Source organism: Urocitellus parryii, chromosome 4 (genome assembly GCF_045843805.1).
Source record: "Urocitellus parryii isolate mUroPar1 chromosome 4, mUroPar1.hap1, whole genome shotgun sequence".
In the NCBI taxonomy this organism is placed as follows: domain Eukaryota; kingdom Metazoa; phylum Chordata; class Mammalia; order Rodentia; family Sciuridae; genus Urocitellus; species Urocitellus parryii.
The window spans coordinates 19,327,801-19,350,851 of record NC_135534.1 but is presented as its reverse complement, the minus strand read 5'-3'; the positions used below and the strand labels follow the sequence as shown (position 1 = coordinate 19,350,851).

Below are 23,051 nucleotides of genomic sequence, written 5' to 3'. Positions count from 1 at the left end.
TGCACTCCTGCCTCAGGTCCAAAGCAACGTGACTAAGTGACCATGAATCCAAACCTATGAAACCATGAGCCAAAATAAGCTCCCTAGAACCTGTTCATGTTAGTTATTTTGTAACAGCAAAGGAAAGGTAACTAATACAGTCCTCTTGTTTTGTTTTGTTTGTGATTCAGTCAGTTAAGGCCACTCAATGGAACCCACTCTGTGACTGGAACCTCACTCATGCTTGACAATACTCTACCTCTGAGCTACATGCCCAGCAGATTTTGGAACCTGGCATATTCCTCTGATTACAGACCTCCTGTACATTTGCTTAGGACAAATACCTAACTGTATTTTAAATCATCACTCTTGAGCTGAATCTTGTCATGTATACACTTAGAAATATGAAGAAAATTTTGTTTATTAGTTCAGTCTTTTGGTCGAGCTTTTTGGATCTTTTTATATTGGGTTATATCATCTGCAATGAAATATAATTTGACTTTTATCTTTCCTATTTTTATTCTTTTTATTTCTTTTTCCTGCTTAATTATTCCAACCAGAATTTCTAGTACTATATTGAATAGGAGTGGTGAGAGTGGACATTCTTGTCTTTTTCCAGATTTTAAAGAAAGTGCTTTCAGTTTTTCCCCATTTATTATGATGTTGGCTTTGAGACTTTTATATATAGTTTTTATGATGTGTAGGTAGGTTCCTTCTACCCCTGGTTTCTTCAGTATATTTTATCACGAATGGGTTCTGAATTTGGTCAAAGGCTTTCTCTGTAACTATTGTGATGACTAAGTGATTTTGTCTTTAATTCTACTTATGTGATGCATTACTTATTGTTTTGTGTATGTTAAACTATCCTTGCATTCATGTGATAAAACCAATTTGGCTATGATATACAACCTTCTTACAAAATCAACAAACAAAAATCAATAGCTTTTCAATATATTAATATTGAATCTGCTGAGAAAATTATCAGGAAAACAATACTATTAACAATAGCTTCTCTCTCTCTCTCTCTCTCTCACTCTCTCTCTCCCCCTCTCTCTTTCTCTACACACACACACACACACACACACACACACACAGGAATAAATCTATCAGGGAGATGAATGACCTCTACAAAGAAAACTATAGAACAATGAAGAACACTGAAGATGAAAAAACCTCCCATTGAATTGGAAAGACCTCCTGTGTTCATGGATAAGCAGAATTAATATTATTAAGATGGCCATACTACCAAAAACAATATGCAGTTTTGATGCAATACCCATTAGAAAACCAATGACTGCACATTACATACAACCACAAGAATGAGATCCTAACTGGAATAGGTTGTGATACATATATGTATAATATGTCAAAATACACTCTAATGTCATGTGTATCTAAAAACAACAAATAAAAAAATAAAGAAAAACTCCAATGATATTCTTCACAGAACTAAAAAAAAAAAAAAACGATTTCAAAATTCACTTGGAAGAATTAAAAACACAGAATAGTCAAAGCAGTTTTAAGTCCCCATAGCAAGTTTGAAGACATCTCAGTCAGAGTTCAAGTTATACTACACGGCTTATTGTTATAAATTGCATGGTAATGGCATAAAAAAGATACATAGACTAATGGTACAGAATAGAAAATACACAGATGAATTAGTTACAGTCATCTGATCCTCAACAAAGGTGCCAACAACATGTATTGTGGAGAAAGGCAGCTTTTTTAACAAATGGTGCCGGGAAAACTGGTTATATATATGTAGAAGAATGACACTGAGCCCTTATTTCTTACCCTGAACTAACATAGATTAAAGACCTAGGAATTAGACCACAAATACGTAACTCCTAGAAGAAAGAGTAGGGTAAAATCCCTAGCATATAGGCACAGGACTCCTAAAGTTCAGGAAATAATGCCAAGAGTTAATAAATGGGATGGCAACAAATTAAGAATCTTCTGCACAGCAAAGGAAACAAGAATGAGAAGAAAGAACTTACAGAATGGGAGAAAATCTTTGCTAGCTACTTTTCTGATAGAAGATTAATATGTATAATATATAAATAACTTAAAAAAACACTAAAATACCACCACCACCACCATCACCATCACCATGACCAACAACAAATACCCCAATTAATGAATGGGCAAAAGTAAAAAAACAGACAATTCTCAAAAGAAGAAATACAAATGGCCAACAAATATATGAAAAAAAATGTTCAACATCTTAGTAATTAAGGAAATACTAATTAAAACTACCCTGAGATTCTATTCCATACCTGTCAGAATGGCAGCCATCAAGAAAAATAAATAACTATAAATGCTAGAGAGGATGTGGAGAAAAAGGAACACTTTTACACTGTTGGTGGAATTGTAAATTAGTAAGATCACTCTGGAAATATGCACGGAGATTCCTTAAAAGACTGGGAATGGGACTCTATAATCCAGCTATACCACTCCTCAGCATTTCTACTAAAGAATTAAGGTCATCATATTATTGCAACACATGTATACTCATTTTTTTTAGTAGCATAATTCACAATAGTCAAACCATGGAACCAGTCTAGGGGTCCATGGATAATGACTGGATAAAGTAATTGTGGTATATATATATATATATATTCAATGGAGTTTTATTCAGCCACAAAGATAAATGAAATTATGTCATTTTCAGAAATATGGATGTGACTTGAGAATATTATGTTCAGCAAAATAAGTCAAACTCAGAAGTTTCAGGGTCATATATTTTCTCACATGTGGAATCTAAAGAGGAAAAAGAAACATAGAGGTGGGAGGGGGATCTCAAGAAAATCAATAAAAGGGAGATCAGTAGACAAGAGGAAAGGGACCCAGGGAGGGAGGCAGGGAGAGAGAGTTGACCAGATTATGTTGTGGCATTGTGTGCATATATGAATATGTAACAAAAATCCCACCATGATGTACAACTCTAATGCATAATAAATATATGGAAATAATTAAAACTGCAAATGAAATAAAAAGACAAAAAGAAAAGAAATATAAATGCAAAAAATTTCATGAGAAGACAGTGGGACAAGAAAGTGAACTTGAAAATGAAAACACGAAACAGGAAATACCATGAATGGGGTAACTAAAAAATACTATCTGACTTTAGTCAACTGTGATGTAGCAGAGCAAAAGTTCACCTGTTTGTGTCCTCCCTGTATGTTAAGTGAGTCACTTTATCTCCATGCTATCATTACAAGCCCTGTCATAGTGATCAATATAGTATAGTATGTTTATTTTATTTTTTTTAAGAGAGATGAGAGAGAGAGAGAGAGAGAGAGAGAGAGAGAGAGAGAATTTTTAATATTTATTTTTTAGTTTTCTGCAGACAAAACATCTTTGTTTGTATGTGGTGCTGAGGATTGAACCTGGGCCGCACGCATGGCAGGCAAATACGCTACCGCTTGAGCCACATCCCCAGCCCAGTATGGTATGTTTAGATTGGTATTCTTTCCAACCCTTCTCCAGTAGTCAGAAGTACAAAGTGTTTAGAATTTAGGGATCGATCACCTGGAATGGAATTCCACCTGGTCACCTTTCAGTACTGTGATCCTGGCTTTGTGTACTTCACCTCTGGGGTTGGCATGTAGTGGTAGGGGAAGAACTGTGGCACTTGGAAACAAAAATCTATGTTTTGGCTGGTTCTCCTCACCAGTGTGATCTTGGGGCAATTTCAGGGCAGCTTTTCTACTTCATTGAATGCCTTCCTCCCTTTGGCCTGGTTCTTATGTATGAAAGTCCATTGTAGGAGCTTTATTTCATGAGCAAGGGAGGTATTGTTAGAGCAAATATCTCTGAGAGGCAAAAATGCAAGACAACTATTATTAACCATTGCTATCTGCATCCAAATAATTTTAAAAGCCTTTTTCTAGACAGTGGTTATCTGCCTCTGAGGTATGGCCAGTGATATGGTGATATGCATGCGGTATATAGCTAGGAGTGCATTTGGTTGTAACAAGATTCAACTGGATAAACAGTGGCTTCAGTCAAATCAGCTCACTACCTGTTCTATGGCTTTATTCACTCAGTGTAATGTTTTTGAGAGTCATCTCTGTTGTGGGTTCCAATAGCCAGTTCTTTTGGTTTAGTAAATAATAAATCACTGAAAAAGCACACTACCTCACCAAAAAATTCTCTTGTTGGTATACATTTATTTCCTTATTTGTTTGTGGTAAATAAAGTTGCAACAACCACTTTTTATATTCAACTTTGTTTAAAGAAAACCATAAACTGATAGACATTCATCTATTATTCGTGCAAAATAACTTTTCCCAGGTAGGATGTATATGAATATATTCTTAATTCTAAAGTGCAAAGGGTTGGTAGGCTCTAAGTTGAACTGGAAAAACAAGGTTGTTTCAGTCAGTGTTTTTGTCCCTTTGACTAAAAGACCCTGCTAGGAGCCACAGCAAAAGTATTGATACATGGCTCTTTTGGTTTAGATGACTGCCAGCGAGCCATTGAGGATATGATTATGTTAAGCTTTACATTTCATATGAAAATTGGACTCCTTGTTACGGGACTCGGGTTACTCATGTCACTCTTGTAATGGGAGAGTTCCCATTGGTTGGGGAAGGATAGTAGGAGGGAACTTCCGAGGGGAGGTCCAAGCGCCCGGTTCCGGTGACACACGTGGGTCAACCGGCTTGCTAGTAAGACGCACAGGGATCCCTTAGTGGCTTTTTAAAATAAAGCTTTGTTTCCCACTTGAGCGGTTCTTGTTTCTGTGTCTAGCCAGGTTGCTGGCGGCTTGTCTAGCCGGATTGCGGCGGCTCATGCAGCCGGATTGCGGCAAGACCCGACAACTACTATTAGTGGATATAAAGTTTAGGGCTCACACTTTGAGAGTTCTCTATCTACAGATGGCAGACTCAAGTGCCTTGGCCCAAAGATGTAGTGGAGGAAAAGCAGCTTAGGACATGGCACCAGGAAGCAGAGAGAGTTCTTCTCACCATAGACAAAATACATACCCCAAAGGGATGTTCCCTATGACCTACCTTCTCCAGCCACACTCTACCTGATTACAGTTACTGCCCAGTTAATCCATGTAAGTGGATTATTCCATTGATTAGGTTACAACTCTTGCAATCTACTGTTCCACCTCTAAACAATTTCTTGGATAGTCTCAGACATGAGCTTTTTGGGGGACATCACCTATCAAATCATAGAAAAGTTCGTAGTCAATGGGTTAATCTTTACCAGAATTGGAAATAAAATCAACCTCTAAACCCAATTTACAGTTTTAGGTAAACAAGCACAGCTTTATACCACAAGTATTTTTAAAACAGTAGTTTCCTTTAAAAATAAACACCCATAATCATATACTAAAAATTGATCTTCTTTAGAGTTATTAAGCCAAAACTTTGCATATAGACAATACTTTGACAGATTTTCACCAAAGCTCAACTTCATGAAACTTATTGCAGAATACATAGAAGTTTTGCATAAACATGTAAGGCTTTTATGTAATAGCTTGCTAAACTTTTCCCCAGTGTTTTTTTTCTTTGTAAGGGACAATCATGTCAAACATTTCCATAAACCTTAAAATGTCTCATCATGGATTTCTCCTTAATCGTTAGTTGACATATAGGGCACTTTGTTCAACTTTCATTTTAGTCAAGGCTGAGTTGACATTTGTGAGTAGAACTTGCGTGGAGAACATTCATTCTATAAAGTTATTTTATAGCATCTCTAAAACATTCCATCACACTAAATTTAAAACACACACAGGTGTGGTCACAGCACTGTAAGGAATCCCCATGTTCTCCACACCTCATTTCAATACTTATGAATTCAGAGCAAATCTGCTTCAGCTACAGCAGGGCATCTCCAGGGAAGTCCTATAGACACTGGGCTGGGTAATTCTCTGCTATATGGACAGTCTTGGCCTGTAGGATGTCACAGCCTCCCTGGGCTCTCCCTGATTCATGTCAGGAGCCCCTCCCTCACCAGCCAGCTTGGACAACAGCCAATGGCTCCACACATTACCCAGTGTCCTCTGGGGTAAATCACCCCTGGCTGGGAACCCTATACCCCTTCTACACCACATCTATACCCCTTCTACACCACAGGCTTTGAGATGAGCTATTTCAGTTTCCATAATCCTTGGATCCGCCCTCTTAAGTACTGTTCATTGTATGTCAAGCCCCAGGATCAAGTTCCTGATGAGCAGGAGAAGGATCATTGCCTTGTGAACAATTCCATCCAGAGGAGTGCGCTGTGAATTATGGGACAATTTAATTTTTTCACATTTCCCAATTATTTTTTTCCTACTAGGCTTGTGCAAGTCCTGCTTCCCCTGAGACCTTCTGCCTGATTAGGAAGGGGAAAGGGTACAGATCCCTGGAGACCTCCTCTCACCTGATCATGCCTTCCCCCTAGGTGTCCCTTAAGCAGCATGGACCTAAGGCTGAGCTGCCAGGGTTCTTAGTTCTCGGTGGAGCACCCGAGGGGCAAATCTTTTGCTCTTGTTTTTAAGTCAGGTGGATCTGAGACTCTGGGACCTCAGCTTCCCACATTCCAAAGTCTAAGGCTGCACGGGTAGTAGATCCCCTGCCTTGGGACTCCGGCAAGCAGGAGTCCTGGTCCTCGATTGGCCTAATACTTCTCCCTTGGCTGACTGGCAACTCGAATGAGCCCAGGGCTGTTCTCAGGGAGGGAATTGAATCTCTGGCTTCAGAACAGAAATACTGGTGTCAGTTTTGTTTTGTGAACATGAACTTCTTAGGTACGTGATGATTGATTTCACTTTTAAGGCAAAGGAAATGGGGCTCTGAGGCTCATAATGTTTTGCACAGTTCTTTTTTGTGGGTCTGGTGTTAGTGCCAGTTTTGTGCTCTGGGATTCAGAAATGGAGAAGGTATAGTCTTGATCCTTGGAGACCTTTGTTCTTAGAATTCTGTTTAAAAACCTATAATATAACAAAAACTGTGCTAAGAAGGCCAAGAAATATGTATACCCACTGTCACCCCAGTGACACTCACTGAGTGCTATTAGATGGATGTCACTGGAGTAAGCATTGGAGATGCAGTGGTGAGAAGATACAATCTCTCCTCAGGAGGCTTAGACTACAGTGGGGCAGTTGGCCACCTAAAACAATATAAGCCATTGTGAAGTCCTGTGATTCTGAAATAACCTTAGAAAAGGGACATGGTTCTGAGGGCCTGTAGTCTTTGGACATGGGTTTCTTGTATTTAGACAGATCTAGGCAGTACAGAGGATGACAACTTAATATGCTGCTGGGGTGGAATTCAGGGCTTCTGTGTGTGGGGTAGGTATGAACTGCATGCTCATTTGAACTTCCTGTGTCAGAGAACTTAAACAGCTATCGCTGGGCTTCGTGGCCCAAGCCTGTAATCTGTTATTCAGGAGTATTGAGTCAGGAGGATCACAAGTTTGAGGTTAACCTGAGCAACTTAGGGAGACCCTGTCTCAAAATAAAAAAAAAATAAAAGACTGAGGATACAGGTCAGTGGTATAGTGCTTACTTAGCATGTACCATAAAGAAACAAACAAACAACAGCAACAAAAATAAGAGAACTTTCTATATATCACATAGTTACTATCTGCAAAACTTGGAATGTGAACCCAGGAGTCCAGACTGTTAGCACTGCTTTCTTCCATGAATGTCTTCCTGGATTTGCCCAGTGATCTAAGACTTTAGGTATGGACCTTGTCTTTTGTTTCTGTAAGTTCTTTCAGTGAGTTCCCTCTGCCTCCTGGTGGTCTTTAACCATCTTAATCTCCATCTGTGAAGAAAGGAAACTCTGTGGCATGAGTGCAAGTTGTCTGGCTCCCAGGTTCAGGGACTCTGGATTGCTTCTGTATGAGACCATGTTGACCACAGCTGGCTCAGCCAAAGTCCAATATGGACCAGGACAGTCTTCAAGCCAATCAGTGGGTAATCTTGGGGATGACAAGGTGTGGAAAGAATATGATGTAGAGAAGGATGAGTCACAGAATGAGTGGGCATTGGTGGAGGGCTGTGGGAAACTTGTTGACATGGGACCCATATGATTGGCGGAAATGAAAATGTATTCAAAGAGGAGAATTGCTCATGGATTAAATGGATCCTTAGAAAGCAAACGGGACACAGTGACCAAGTATGGAGGATAAGAAATAGGAGGGGAGGACAAAATTAGAATCTAGACAAAGTTTTGTGATCCTTTTGTGGGTGCTGAGTCCAGGGAGGTGCAACAAAGGACATCTCTTCTGAAGCCTCTGAAGGGCATGTGGACAGGTTGAGAACAATGTTTTGGAAACCAATTTTGGGAAACAAGCAGAGAAGAGCAATTTGGTAAAGTTGCAGACAATAGAAAGTTATGTTACATGGACAGTCACGTTGTCCTCTGCACCAAATTGTCTAATGAAGTTATTTACTGACTTCTTAATAGGTCATCCCTCCTCTGCTCTGTTTCCACCAGTCCAATCTCTGTATACAAAATTATTTTACTTTCCAGTTGATAAACATTTTTGGTGGCATGGCCATCTGTAAACCCCTCAATTACTCTACATCCTTTTTTTGCAGGACAAATTTCAGGTCACGAGACCCACATAGCTGCCTGTTGGAGGTGATCTTATGGCTAATACATACAATGTGACTGAATTCATTTTCCTGGGACTGTCTCCCAACTGGGAGGCGCAGAGAGTTTGCTTTGTGATTTTTCTGCTTTTGTATGTGGCCATTGTCCTGGGGAATTCCCTCATTGTGCTCACTGTCATGACCAGCAGAAGTCTGGGATCCCCCATGTACTTCTTCCTCAGCTACCTGTCCTTCGTGGAGATCTGCTACTCCTCTACTACAGCCCCCAAACTCATCTCAGACCTGCTGGCTGAGAGGAAAACCATATCCTGGTGGGGCTGCATGACACAGCTTTTCTTCATGCACTTCTTTGGTGGCATAGAAATGTTCGTGCTCACAGTGATGGCCTATGACCGCTATGTGGCCATCTGCAAGCCCCTCAACTACACCACCATCATGAACCAGCAGGTGTGCATGGTCCTGGTGGGAATGGCATGGGTGGGGGGCTTTGTACATTCTTTTTCCCAGATCCTTCTCATCTTCCAACTGCCCTTCTGTGGTCCCAATGTGATTGACCACTATTTCTGTGATGTGCTTCCCGTGATCCAACTAGCCTGCTCAGACACCTTCTTCATTGGTCTGCTAATTGTTGCTAATGGGGGGACCCTGTCTGTGATCAGCTTTGTGGTCCTCTTGGTGTCCTATGTGGTCATCCTGCTTCATCTAAGGACTCGGAGCTCTGAGGGGCGGCGCAAAGCCCTCTCCACCTGTGGGTCCCACATCACCGTGGTTGTCTTATTTTTTGCACCTTGTGTCTTCATCTATCTGAGACCATCTACCACTCTGCCTGTAGACAAGATGGTAGCCGTGTTCTACACAGTGGTGACCCCACTCCTCAACCCTGTCATCTACTCCCTGAGAAATGCTGAGGTGAAGAAGGCCATGAAGAGGCTGTGGACCAGGACAATGAAAATAGATGATAAATAGAGGCTGAGCCTTGGTACTGGTCCTTTGCGTTTGGAATGATGTGAGTCCAAACTGATGCGGCTTAATAGGTACAAGGAAAGTTATCTGGATGTGTTAGTGGTATTTTATCTTTTGCCCATCTTTAAAACTTTCATATTAATTGTGTATAAAATATTTCCTTATGGATGTACCAAAAATATAACCAGCCATTTTAGAATTTTTCTATTTTTTTAAAACTATCTTTCATGACACTGTAGTAAATATTCTTGGGTAGAGATATTCGCCTATACTTCTGACTTTCTTGTAGACTTGCTTCCTATGGTAAATTTACTGTATTATAGATCCTAAAGACTTTTTGGTGTACAGCCTTCGATTGATTCACGTATCTTATGAAAGTTTTAACAGAAGGCAACTGTGCCATTAATTATTTGCTTATTAAGAAATCATTGTTAATTAAGCTTAAAGAGTCTCCAAACAAGATAGTAATTAATTAAAAATGGAAAAATATAATGTTATAGTCCTTTCTCATCATTTCCCAGAGTTAATGTTAGCAGGAATAACCCAAAATGATGCCACATGCCTCCTGGTACAATGTACTTGTGAGGCACACAGCATCATTACTGTGGTATTCCTACCAAAGCACATAACCTGAGTGCAGTCATGAAAAAAGCATTAAGGAATCCTGAATTTAAAAAGATTCTGAAACAATTACTGCCTTTCACTCTTCAAATGTGTGAAGACAAAGAAAGATAAAAGAATTGTTGCAGATTAACACTGATGCCAATTAAATGCATTAGTGGGAAATGAAGAACATTAGCGGGAAAAAGTATAGATGAGATAAAATAATTGCACATATATTAGTTTGCTGATTTTGAAAATAATTTCTTGCTTATATTAGAGAATGTCCTTGGCTTTTTGAATTGTTTATCCTTTAGCTAGAATTATAAAAAGGCATTTTGTTGGCAACTTTCAAAAATTTTAGAAAAATGTTTTTATTTTTTTATTTGTTATTTTTATTGCATATTTTTAAGATGAATACATGCTGAATACATGCTGTTAGACATATATAGTAAAATGTATCATGTATAGCAAAGTCTATTAACATACCCATCACCTTACAAAGTTAGCTTTTTCTTGTGGTAAGTGTAACTAAAGTCTACTCTAAGCAAAATTTTAATATATACATAACATTGTTAGATATAGTTCCCATGCTATACTTTTGATTGGTACAGTGATTTATCTTATAGAACTAAAAAATTGTATTCTCCGACCTACTTCTTTTTTCCGCTTTATGAGAAAAATTCTATCCATCTCTTTGTATATCTTTTAATTTTTAAGAATGAATCATAATGAAAATCAGGAAAAAATGTAATATTTGGGAAATTTAGATTAAGGGAAAACAGTTTTTTTCTAGTTTTCATTTTTTCCCTGTAAGGCAAATCATTTTACAGTAAAATATTAAAATGTTTTGCAAACTAGAGAGAAATCTTATTGTGTGATTTGCATTTCCTTGATACTTTTGTGAAGATGGATATTCTCATGTTTGATTGGTTTTGAATCTTATCAAGATTTCAGTGTTTATAAACTTTACATTTTTATTAAGTAAAATTGATTATATTTTTGTATTGATTTATTCCATTTATCTTATGCCATCAGTTAAATTCATATTTTATTTAAAATTACTTAAAAGTTTTAATTTAATTAGTGGAAAAGTAACATACTCAGAAGGTTTAAAAATAAACAAAATGAAAAGGTACACAAGTAAAAAGTTGCTTTCTATTCATTTCCCCTTTCTTCCTTCCCTTTTCCTACTTTTCTTTACTCAGTTTCCTATATTTTTTCAGAGTTTTTTTTAAGAGCAAATGCACATGTAATATGTAGTTTCTCATTTATCTTCACCTTTTATAATAACACACTATGAATGGATATGAAACTTGCTTTATTGTTTTGTGCCTATTGGAGATTTTTGTATTTTAACACAAGGAAAACTTCCCCATTTCTTTCTTATAATTTCCTGATACTCATTGAGTGGGTGTATCATTATTTACCTAAGAGGTCGCCTACTAATGAATATTTGGATTATTTTCAAATAGTCTTATAAGCAATTAAGCTTGATTTAAACACGTGTGCAGCTAATCTGTGAGATACATTTCCAGAAATGAAACTGCATTCATGTGTATATTTCAAAGCTGGATGTTTCGCTTTTTCTTAATTAAAAACATATCACAAAGGTGTAGTAACCAAAACATGGTATTGGAATAAAGACCAACATATAGACTTACGGAACAGAATTGAGGTCCACAAACAAATCTGTGCATATTTGCTGAACTTACTTTAACCAGGTGCTAAGAGTACTGAATGGAAAAGAATATCTTTTCAATAAATGCTGTTGAGAAAACTGTATATCCATCAGCAAAAGAAGAAAAAGAAGAGTGCAAAAGAGGAAAAAAATTAAACTTATTTCATCCTGTATGCAAAATCACTGTCTATTTAAAAATCAGTAAGGACTGGTCAGCTGTCATTTTAGGTTTGGAACATAGGCTCTGGAATCAGACTCCTGACTTCTAAATTATACCTTTGTCACTTGGTGTATGTGACCTTCAACAGTTTATTATAAATTTATACTTCAGTTTCTTCATCTACATAATGGGGCAGCACTAGTAATTATTTCATGGATTCCTTTGATGATTACATAAAATTTCATGCAACATATTTAGCAGAGTAATAGGTCTCTATTAAGTATTCCATTGTGTGTGTGTGTGTGTGTGTGTGTGTGTGGGAGGGGGGTGAGACAAGAGGCAGAATGAAACAGCTCTTTTCCTTTTTTTCTTTAGGCTGGTAGAAATGCCTGCATGGGCTCTCTGTTCTGATTCTTCATGCCATTTAGCCAGTCTTTATTAACTTAAAAAAATTCTTCTCATTTGTTTTCATTGGTGTGAGTTTTGCACCATTTTTTCTTCTCTTTCAGAGGTGTGTTACTGAGAAGTTGGGAAAGGATGTGACTATGACAGAAGACAATGCGGTTTATTTTGAAACTAATAAATCAGGGGCTTGTGAAGGTGATATACAGAAGGATTTAATAGATTTCATTAAATAGTGCAGACGGGGCTTTAAAGACAGAATTTGAGTTCCATAGTGTTTCTGGTGGGGTATGAATAGGAGCAAAATGCCATGTCTATACTTCATATTTCTGTACATCTATATTTCCTTCTTCATTTCACCAAAGATATACAACTTTGGAGAAGCAGCATGGCTATGCAGAACAGATTAGAATAGTCAAAAGATGTAATAATCTTTTTTGCTTGGGAAATGATGGCTAGGAGTTCCAGCCTTCTAGCCTTCTAGACTCTAGACTTCTAGAAGCCCCTGCACAAGAAAACCATGAGCTGAGAATCTGTGGCAAAATGCTTATAATTTTACAGTGAGCAATTGGAAGATCCATAGGATAGGAATTAGATGACAGCTGGTTTATCCAGCTACCAACATATATGTCAGTGTTCCTTTTAGACTAGAAGGTCATTGCTTGTCTGGAATTCTTTTGTTCAGACTGTCCAAAGAAACTGTGTGAAGTGGTCCTGATCCACTTGGTGACAGTCTTACTGGAACTCACTGACATTACTGTCCAATAAGGTGTAAGGGCAGAAGACCAAGAGCCCCTTGAGGATGTCTACGCTAGGGACCTGTGGGTGATTTGATGTTGGATTCTCCTCTGCCATTTACTTGAGAACAGGAGGGGGCCAATCATGAGGGCAAGCAGAAGTCTCATCTTTATAATTGGGTTAATTAGAGACACAGGTTCCTTTACCTCTGAATGTAGCAACTGGGAAATTTTTGCTTTTCCCAGAAACTCCCCAGATGGAGGATGCTAGAAAACTTCAGGGAATTCAATTCTCTGATCTCAGCTTTCCTTTCCATACACCTTAAATGTTTTAGGCTTCTTAGCCCAACAAACATTTCCAGCTCTTCTTCATGGGGGTTTTAGGGTAGACCGACCCTGTTCTATTTCCTTACAATTCTCCTCGTGAAAAAGTCATTAAGTGCTGGAGTTGGCACATGGAGGTGGGGGATGGGGGAGGTCAGCACTTATCAGTGCCTTTTATGGATGAAGCAGATTCTGAGTCCATCCTTGGGCCCCTTCAAGGATAAGCAGACCCTCAGGTGAGGTATTTTATGCACATTGGCACTTTCTGTTGGTGTTAATCTTGCTTCACATACTTCCCTTCATGGGCAGACTTTCTTAGACTTACTGTCGTCTGATGGGCAGAACTTTGGTATCGTATTGTTGAAACCTGTCTGATTAAATGACGGGACAAGAAAGTTACCTTGGTTTAGAATGGATTTTACAGTCATTCTCCTCAGAGCTACTGGTAACATGGTCAGCACAGAATAATTTGCAAAGCTAATTTTCTAAGTCAAATTCTGAATAACAAAATTTTCAGGAATATTCTTTTCAGAAACTCAAGGGACCCGCCTAAGACATCCTTACATCATCTTCTCTGGGAGAAATAAAAGTATTAGCTCCAGTTGAGCCTGAATGGAGATTAGCCCATGCAGAAGCCCAAAATTTGCTGAGTACAATCTTGAACCAAGATTTCCAAATTTTAGACCAGTAAACACTAGCATACTCTATTTCTTTGATAACTTTTTCTTTGGACATTGTAAGTTAAATAAAATCCTGTTTTCTTAGGGTGAGTTGGTGCAAGTGAATCAATTTTCTGACTACAAAAGATCTGGAAAATAAGATTAAGAATCAAGGTAACAAACCATATTCAAGATAAGATTATTTCACCAATTCTCCTGGGACATGCTGAGAAGTATTTTTTAAAAAAAATCTTATTTTTGAGACTACATACCCTTCCTCTGTGAACTTTCATGTATGTACTGTTTATAGGACACCCTCAGAGTTATTTTGGCTTTGAAATAGCTGGAGTAGCAGATGGAACAATGAGACATCACAATAAAACATGCATTAACATCTACTCTGTGTTCCCAGATCTGTGCCGAGTGCTTTGAAGGATAGGATATAAGAGATACTTCAACAGCCTTCAAGAGCTTACATTTTCTTTGGAGAGCCCTGACTGATACATGTAAACCATATAGACAATAGTTAACACTTGGTGACAAAGTGCTAGAGGTAAGCACCCTAGTTCTGAAGGAAAATCTTGCAAAGATATTTTTTCCTTGGCATCCCAGTTTGGTTGACTCCAGAAACATGCTCTCTTCTTCAGGATTTCTAAGCTTTGCACAGGCTGCCTGGATAGAAATTATACCTGGGGCAAGTGAGCAATGGAAGCTGGACTGCATTATTATTTTCTTACTATTATTATCATTGCTATCATCATCATCATCATCATCATAATCATCATCATCTTATGCTTCCTCCTGGCTTTACCTTTTTATATACATGGTTCTCTTGTCTCGTCATGATATCCCTCCCTTCTGGGCACAGTTTGGCATGAGCACTAGGAAGAGAAGTCGATAAATGAGACGGGAAATGAAACAAGTGTAGAGCAGGAGCCATGAAAACTGATTTTCTTCCCAGGTCTCTAACAAGCAGCTGCTGAATTCCAGGCCCCAGATTCCTCTTCTGTAATTTAGGAGTCCATGAGCTTCTTTCCAAAATTAATGGTCTATGTTTTCTCAGTAGATGAAACTAGAAAAGAGAGGGCCCTCTGTTTCTCTATGACATGATATCTAGAGAAAAAGTGGGGGAAAGGGAATGCTGGAAAAAGCCAGTGGGACTGTCTTATCTTTCAGAACCTCATAGAACACAGTACCTATGATAGGAAAAGTCAAATGGGAAACCACAAGGTAGGGACTAGATTCATTTGAAAGTTTTGGAAAATTTTCATGGAAGTTGTTTAATGAGGTCAGCAGATCTTATGCTTCTATGTTCATCCCTATTTTAAGTTTTCTTAACTGCCATCCTTGGAAAAACATGGAAACCTTATGAATTAATTTGCTGTCTCATAAAATCACATTGTTTTTTCCCCTGAATTTCTTGCTTTGGTCTGTCAATTAATAAGTCAGAATTAAAAGTTATTTTAGACTCCACAGGCAAAAAATCATGACTGGTCTGATGATCCCTTTATGAAACAATCTCTCAACTGTTCTAAATTTCTATCTACAGAATCAGCATTTGTTAGTTTCCTTCCATTCCAAATCCATTTTATTTTTAACTTTTTAAGACAATTTGATAATTACCTTGTACATAAATCTTGCTCTGTTAGCCTTTAACAGTCTTGAATAAAAACAAACTATAATTTTTTTAAAAAATCTGAAGACTAAAGAGATCCTTTCACAGTCTCTCAGAGGACAAGTCTCATTGCTACCCCAGATCAGAGGCAATTATATAAACAGAGATGATTTGTTTTAAAGCTAAAGTTCACAGATAATATTCACTCAGAGTCATTTTTTCCCCATGAGATGAAACCTGTTCTGCTCATGTAAGGTTCCTGACTTCCTGCATAAACATCTTGTGTGTGAAACGCCAGCACTTCAGCTGAGTGCATAGAGGAGCATGGCAGTGGGGTATAGGGAAAGGGGACAATAATGAGAGGACCATACCATCCCTTTTTACAGATTAGGAAATGGAGGCTGAGTAGGTTTGATTACTTGTTCAAGGTCAGATAGCTCTTTTGAATCAAGGTCTGTATTTAAAAAATGTAAATGCTTCTGCCACCTTTCATAACTTAGTTATGTAAAAAGAGCATCATATCAGTCTTGCCTTATAACACGGTGTGGAATGAATTTTGTACATTGAATCCCAGAATTTCTCAATCCCAATTATTCTGCCATCTAGGAGACTAGCTGGACTCCCTAACAGGCATAAGAAAGAAACCAAAAGTATGGGGATATGACAAAGTCTCCAAGCATCAACTACTCTCCTTGGAGGTGGGTATAGAGAGGGGGAAGGATGTGAGGTGGTAACATGTCAGAGGTGTTTCAATTGTTAATTAATTAAGTACTTAAGTTGTGGACAAATACAAATAACAAAATTGACCATTTAACATTTATAAGTGTAAAGTTCATTGTTATTAAAGTACATTCATGGGCCGGGTGTGTAGCTCAGTGGTAGAGTCTTACCTAGTGTGCTTGAGGCCCTGAGTTTCATTAATAGCACTGAAACAAAACAAAACAAAACAAAAAGGAATAAAAATCATACAGTATTGTATACATAACATTGTTTGCACTGCATATATATATAGTATTATATATTGTATGTATGTACAGTATTATATATTGTATGTATATATAGTATTATACATATATAATTTCACACACATGCACACACTGTGTGCAATCATCGCCACCATCCATCCACAAGCCCTGAGCTGCCCCAAAGTGAAAGTTAAATGTTCGACATCAACTCCCCATTCTGCCCTCCCCAGCTCCTGGAAAGCAAGGTTCCATTGCTCTACTTTCTGTCTCCATGCACTTGATTACTCTGGATGTGTTGCATAAAGGAACTCATAAAATCACTTAGCATGTGCAGTCCCATGTTTTAGCAGTCAACTGTTCTAAGGGCAGGTAAGATGTCCAAATGAGAATCCTGGGACACTATCAGTTTGCATCAGCAATGGGGGTTGTCAGACCTGCCTCCTGCAGCAAGAGCACCTTAGTGCTCACATGGGGTCTGAACAGGGTCATAAGGCAGAATAAATTCATAATCAATTATACTCAGAGTTGATAATTTGGTTTGAACATTTATGAGCTCTGGAGCCTGGTTGGTTTCACAGGCTGGAGAGTAATTGCTGCTGAGAAATTCTATCACTTGTGGTAAAATATTGGTACCATGTTCTGGTATAAGATAAGACTGATCTGAAACTGCTAGTATAAGTCATTCTTTTAAAAAATATTTTTATACCTTTATTTATTTATTTTTATGCAGTGCTGAGTGCCTCATACTGCTAGGCAAGGGCTGTACCTCTAAGCCACATCCCTAGCCCTATGAGTCATCCTTCATAGCAGGAGACCTAGTGCAAGCATCTAAATTTTGAAGAATATGGATCTTAGTTTGAATATGAGCTACGTGACCTTGGGCAAGTGACTGAACCTCTCTGTTTCTGTTTCTTTATCTATAAAATGTCCTCTGATTTTTGTTTGAGGATGAAATCAGCTAAAGCCTGTGCTTGGATCCGAGGAAACACTTCAGTGTAGCTTCACAACGAAGTCAAATTGGATTCTGAGAAAAGTGTCAAACTGCAGATAATTGCTGTTTTATCCTTTTGGTCTTCTGGAGTCCATGCTCTGGGGAAACTCAGGGCTGGAAGGGAACTCAAAGGGGAGCAGAAAGACACAGATGTCCAGGTCTGAGAAGGATGTTTCTAATGACTGAGAACAGTTTTGCTGATTCCAGGCGGTCAGCTCCTGCGCTTTAAAACATGGCAGATACAAGCAACGTGACTGAAATCCTTTTCCTGGGATTCTCCCAGAACCAGAACGTGCAGAAGGTCATTTCTGCCTTGTTCCTTCTCATGTACACCGCCATCGTGCTGGGCAATGGCCTCATTGTGGTGACCATCGTGGCCAGCAAAGGGCTCACCTCGCCCATGTATTTCTTCCTCAGCTATTTGTCCTTGGTGGAGATCTGCTACTGTTCTGTCACAGCTCCTAAGCTCATCTTTGACACTTTAACCAGGAGGAAAGTCATTTCCCTCAAGGGCTGCATCACACAGATCTTCTTCCTCCATTTCTTCGGCGGCACTGAGATCTTTCTTCTGACGGTGATGGCTTACGACCGCCACGTGGCCATCTGCAAGCCCTTGCACTACAGGGCCATCATGCACCCGGGAGCCTGTGGCCTCCTGGTGGCGGCGGCCTGGGGTGGGGGCTTGCTGCATTCTCTCGGGCAAACCTTCCTGATTTTCCAGCTGCCCTTCTGCGGCCCCAACGTCATTGACCACTATTTCTGCGATGTCCACCCGGTGCTGAAGCTGGCTTGCTCGGACACGGTCCTCATCAGCCTGCTCATCATCCTCAACGGCGGCTCCATCTCGGTGCTGAGCTTCGCGGTGCTGCTGGCTTCCTACGCCGTCATCCTGCGCTCCCTGAGCAGCCGCACCGCCGAAGGGCGGCGCAAGGCCCTCTCCACCTGCGCCTCTCACCTGGCGGTGGTCGCCCTCTTCTTTATACCCTGCTCCTTTGTCTACCTGCGGCCCTGCGTCACCCTCCCTGCGGACAAGATTGTGGCCGTGTTTTACACGGTGCTCACGCCCCTCCTAAACCCGGTCATTTACTCCTTCAGGAATGCGGAGGTGAAAAGTGCCGCGTGGAGGCTCATGAGGAGGAGAGCAATCGGGGAGGGAAGCAGATGACTGAGGCCAAACTGGGGGAGTTGGGTAGGAAACTGGGGCTCCTAAGATCCCACTCTGCCCCTACCTCGCCTGATGGGGTGGCCTTGGGGTTAGAGCCTGAGCCTGTGGTGTTGAAGTGACAACAGTGAGGGGTCCCTCCTGTGCCTGGAAACTGCTGGCCTGACACCCTGAGGATTTGCTGAGAGGGTTCTGGTGCAGGCCAAGCTGACTTAGAGGAGTCCTCAGAAGACATGGATTTGTTAGGAGATTCACATGAGCTTGAGGCAGAGTTAGACTAGGGTTTCTAAAGAATCAAAGGGAAACACAAGAGATTTTACCTTCATTTGAAAGCACTAGACAAGGATGCCCATTTTGTAGGTACATGTTTCATTTCTGATGTATATCATTAACATTTTGATTTCTAAAATTCACTTTTGTTCATTTTTGTCTGCCCTTCTCAGTCGGGCCACCTCTTGACTTCTTAGGCTTCACATGCTTTTTAACAAAACACCTGGGTGCCTCACTTCCTATACCACCATATTGCCTAGTTGGGCTCCATCTGCTAGTGCTCCACTTCACCCAGTCTTCATTTGAGAGCTGCTTGTATGGGTTATTTAGCTGTTGTTGGTCCCGTATTACAGTCCTGCGGCATTTAAACCATCTTTCAAAATAGTCTTATTTCCGACAGCTATCAGACCGTAATAGTTGTATGTATGCCCCAACACTAAACCAAATCCCGCTCTTCATTTTCAGCAGATATATTTTCCCCCACATTTCCAGACTAATTGCCTTCTGATTTTAACTGGGTCCTCCTCAAAAATCTTTAATGATTCCCATTGCTTTCTGAATCAATTGTACATCATCTTATTTCATTGAACTAATATTTACTGAGAAAATAAGCTAAGTTCATTGTATATGTTAGTTCAAAATAATACAATGATGCTGGGAAACACTAATTATTGATTTAGTTGTTTTGTGAAGGCAGTCTCTAAAACTCATAGATAAGATTACACATAGTCAGAATTAATACTCCTAACTCTTAACTTTATACCATGGCTGAAATAGAATATAATGCAGAAATCCTTTTGTTAGCTACAAACTCAGAGTCCATTCAAGCGTTTGCCTTGGAAGATACATAGTGTCAGAACCAGACAAATCAAACATAGACATGATAAAAGAACAAACATGTCAATCAAATAAATGAACAAATAAACAAAATAATAGATGTCTCAGGCTCAAAGTAACTTTGTGAATAAATGGTCATAAGTAATTGTATTAAATTCAACTGGTTCTTAAGCGACTCACATCCTTTCTCAACATTGTAAAGATAAAATAAGATTTGAAAGAAAGAATGATACCAAAAGGGAGAGAGAGGTTGACATTAGAAAGCTGGGCTTCAGGTCAATCAATAAACTTGAAAAATGGCAGGAGGTTCTACTGTGAGTATATTAATAACAACTGGAGGGTGGTGAATGGTTATTACAGTGTCACTGTCAAGAACAAGTTCACAGAAAGTAAGGACAAAGGGAGTGAAATCCCGAAGGATGGTGTCCCAGCACTGTTGTCACCACAATTATTTTGTTATTCTGGTTGCAAAAAACAAATAGAGTGACATTTGCTAATAACATGAAAGTAAAGAGAGCTTCTGCTCTATATTAGAAAGACTTAGACTGGCTCTGATTCCTGAATCTCCTGGAAAAGTGTTCATAGAAGACTCAGAATAGCAGAAATACATAGACTTGCTGAGGTTGGCAGGAAGGGTTTACATAGAGGAGCCAAAACAAAGCAGCTTTTGAATGTTAGAGAACAACAAGGAAGAACAATGCCAGAGAAAAGAGCAAGGAAATGTCATCTCCTAAGACGTTCTGCCTGGGAATATTGAGCATCTTTTCTTTCCCAGAATTTCCCAACAAAAATATATGTGTTTTGTAGCATTTTTATTTCTCATACTCTCCTCTGAAATTCTGAAAATGCTTTGCACAGATGGTTACATTTACCCACAGGATGGAGAGGAAAGATAGCTCTAGAAATAGCCAGTTTTTGCCACTGAAGGACGTTATAACAAAAACAGTGTAATCATGCATATACACCAAAAAAGACTTTGGCTGTAGGTATGTGTCCTAACCATTTTTAGATGGAAAAAAGTTTTAGCCATATTTTATTTTTATTGAGACTTATCTTAAGTATAAAACATGAACATTATTTATATATGCTCTTTTGTAACACTCCAAGAAAGGATCAAGTTTATTCTGGTGTGAGAACAAATGCCTGCACTGGGTTGTGCAGCTGGTACACTGGCCATCATCTGAAAATCGTTGTATGGTGCGAGTGCATTATAGTTCTTCCTCTCTCTAGCTGAACAACACTGGGAAAATTACTTGACCTGGAAACTCAGTTCCCTCAGTTGTAAAATGGAGACAGTAGTAACATACATCACCTGGGAGCATTGTTGTAAGGTTGTTGTGAGATAATATATTTAGCCCAGTGCCTGGCACTCAGTAGGTTCTCAGTAAATATCAGTTATTATTAGATTCATCCATCCATCCCTTCCTTCCTTCCTTCCTTCCTTCCTTCCTTCCTTCCTTCCTTCCTTCCTTCCTTCCTTCCTTTTTTTGTACCAGCAATTGAACCCAGGGACCCTTTACCACTAAGCCACATTCCAAGCCCTTTTTTATTTTTGAGACAGGGTTCCACTAAGTTGCTTAGGGCCTTACTAAGTTGCTGAGGCTGGCTTTGAACTTGTGATCCTCCTGCCTTAGTCTTCTGAGCTGCTGGGATTACAGGTGTGTGCCACTGTGTCTGAATAGATTTTTTTAAATACAATTAGAGCATTATAGTTATACATAGTAGATTCATTTTGATAAAATCGTACATATATATGATGTACATCTTTTAGTCCCCATTCTCTCTTCTCTCATCACTTCTTCCTCTGTCCCTCTATTCTCCTTCCTCTACTCCTATTGATTCTCCTTTTACGTATTTATTTATTTATTTTTGATTGTTGCTTTCTATATAAAGATAAAATTCCCAGTGGTATAGGTATATTTATATATGTACATAACATGATTTTGCTAAATTCATTTCCCATTTCCTTCCTGTCCCTCTTACCTCTTTCTTGATCTTCTTCTACTCCACTGATCTTCCCTATATCTTTATAATATTTGATTTCCCCTTCTTTCCCCTATTTTGCTCTAGCTTCCATTTATGAGAGAAAAAATTCCACTCTTGACTTTCTGAGTCTGGCTTATTTCACTTGGCCCGATTTTCTCTAGTTTCATCCATTTATCAAGAAACACCATGATTTCATTCTTCTTTATGGCTGAATAAAACCCCATTGTGCATATCCACCACATTTTCTTTATTCATTCACCTATTAATGGACATCTAGACTGGTTCCATAACTTGGCTATTGTGAATTGTGCTGCTATAAATATTTATGTGGCCATATCACTATAGTATGTTGATTTCAGTTCTTTTGGATATATACCAAAGAATGGGATAGCTGGGTCAGATGGTAGTTCCATTCTTAGTTTTATAAGGCATCTTCATACTGTTTTCCAAAGTGGTTATACTAATTTGCAGTCTCACCCACAATGTATGAATGTAGATTTTCCCCCCACATCATCACCAGCATTTATTATTATTTTCATTCTTGGTAATTGCCATTCTGACTGGAGTGAGATGCAGTCTCAGTGTGGTTTTTATTTGCATTTCCTTGATTGTGAGAGATGTTGAACATTTTTTTCTTGTATTTGTTGGCTATTTGTATTTCTTCTTTTGAGAAATGTCTGTTCTCTTACCCGTTTATTAATTGGGTTATTTGTATTTTTAATGTTAAGTTTTTTGGAGTCTTTATATATTCTGGATATTAATCCCCTGTCTGAGGTACAGGTGGCAGAGATCTCCCATTCTGTGGGCTTCCTTTATATTCTTAATAATTTCTTTTGTTGTGTAGAAGCTTTTTAATTTATGCTATCCCAATTCTTGTTTTATTTCTTGTACTTTAGGAGTCTTTTTATGGAAGTCAGTGCCTGTCTCAATGTGTTGGAGTATTGAGCCTATATTTTCTTGTATCAGTTGCATAGTTTCTGGTATAATTCCTAGGTCTTTTTTGATCCAATTTGAGTTTACTTTTATACAGGGCGGAAATAGGGGTCAAGTTTCATTCTTCTACTTAGGGATATCCTGATACCATTTGGTAAGAAGGCTATATTTTCTCCAAAGTATGTTTTTGGCTACTTTGTCAAGAATATCCGATGACTGCATCT

General features: G+C 38.9%; 2 protein-coding genes across 2 annotated transcripts; both read left to right on the top strand.

The window, feature by feature from the left end:
* Positions 1 to 8,578: 8,578 nt before the first annotated feature.
* On the top strand, positions 8,579 to 9,508 carry LOC113175073 (olfactory receptor 4X2-like). Its single transcript, XM_026379237.2, has one exon. It carries the CDS (start codon positions 8,579 to 8,581, stop codon positions 9,506 to 9,508), a length of 930 nt encoding a protein of 309 aa, XP_026235022.2.
* An 8,363-nt stretch (positions 9,509 to 17,871) lies between these two features.
* Positions 17,872 to 18,804, top strand: LOC113175056 (olfactory receptor 4X1-like). The gene has a single exon (XM_026379221.2). It carries the CDS (start codon positions 17,872 to 17,874, stop codon positions 18,802 to 18,804), a length of 933 nt encoding a protein of 310 aa, XP_026235006.2.
* Positions 18,805 to 23,051: the final 4,247 nt, after the last annotated feature.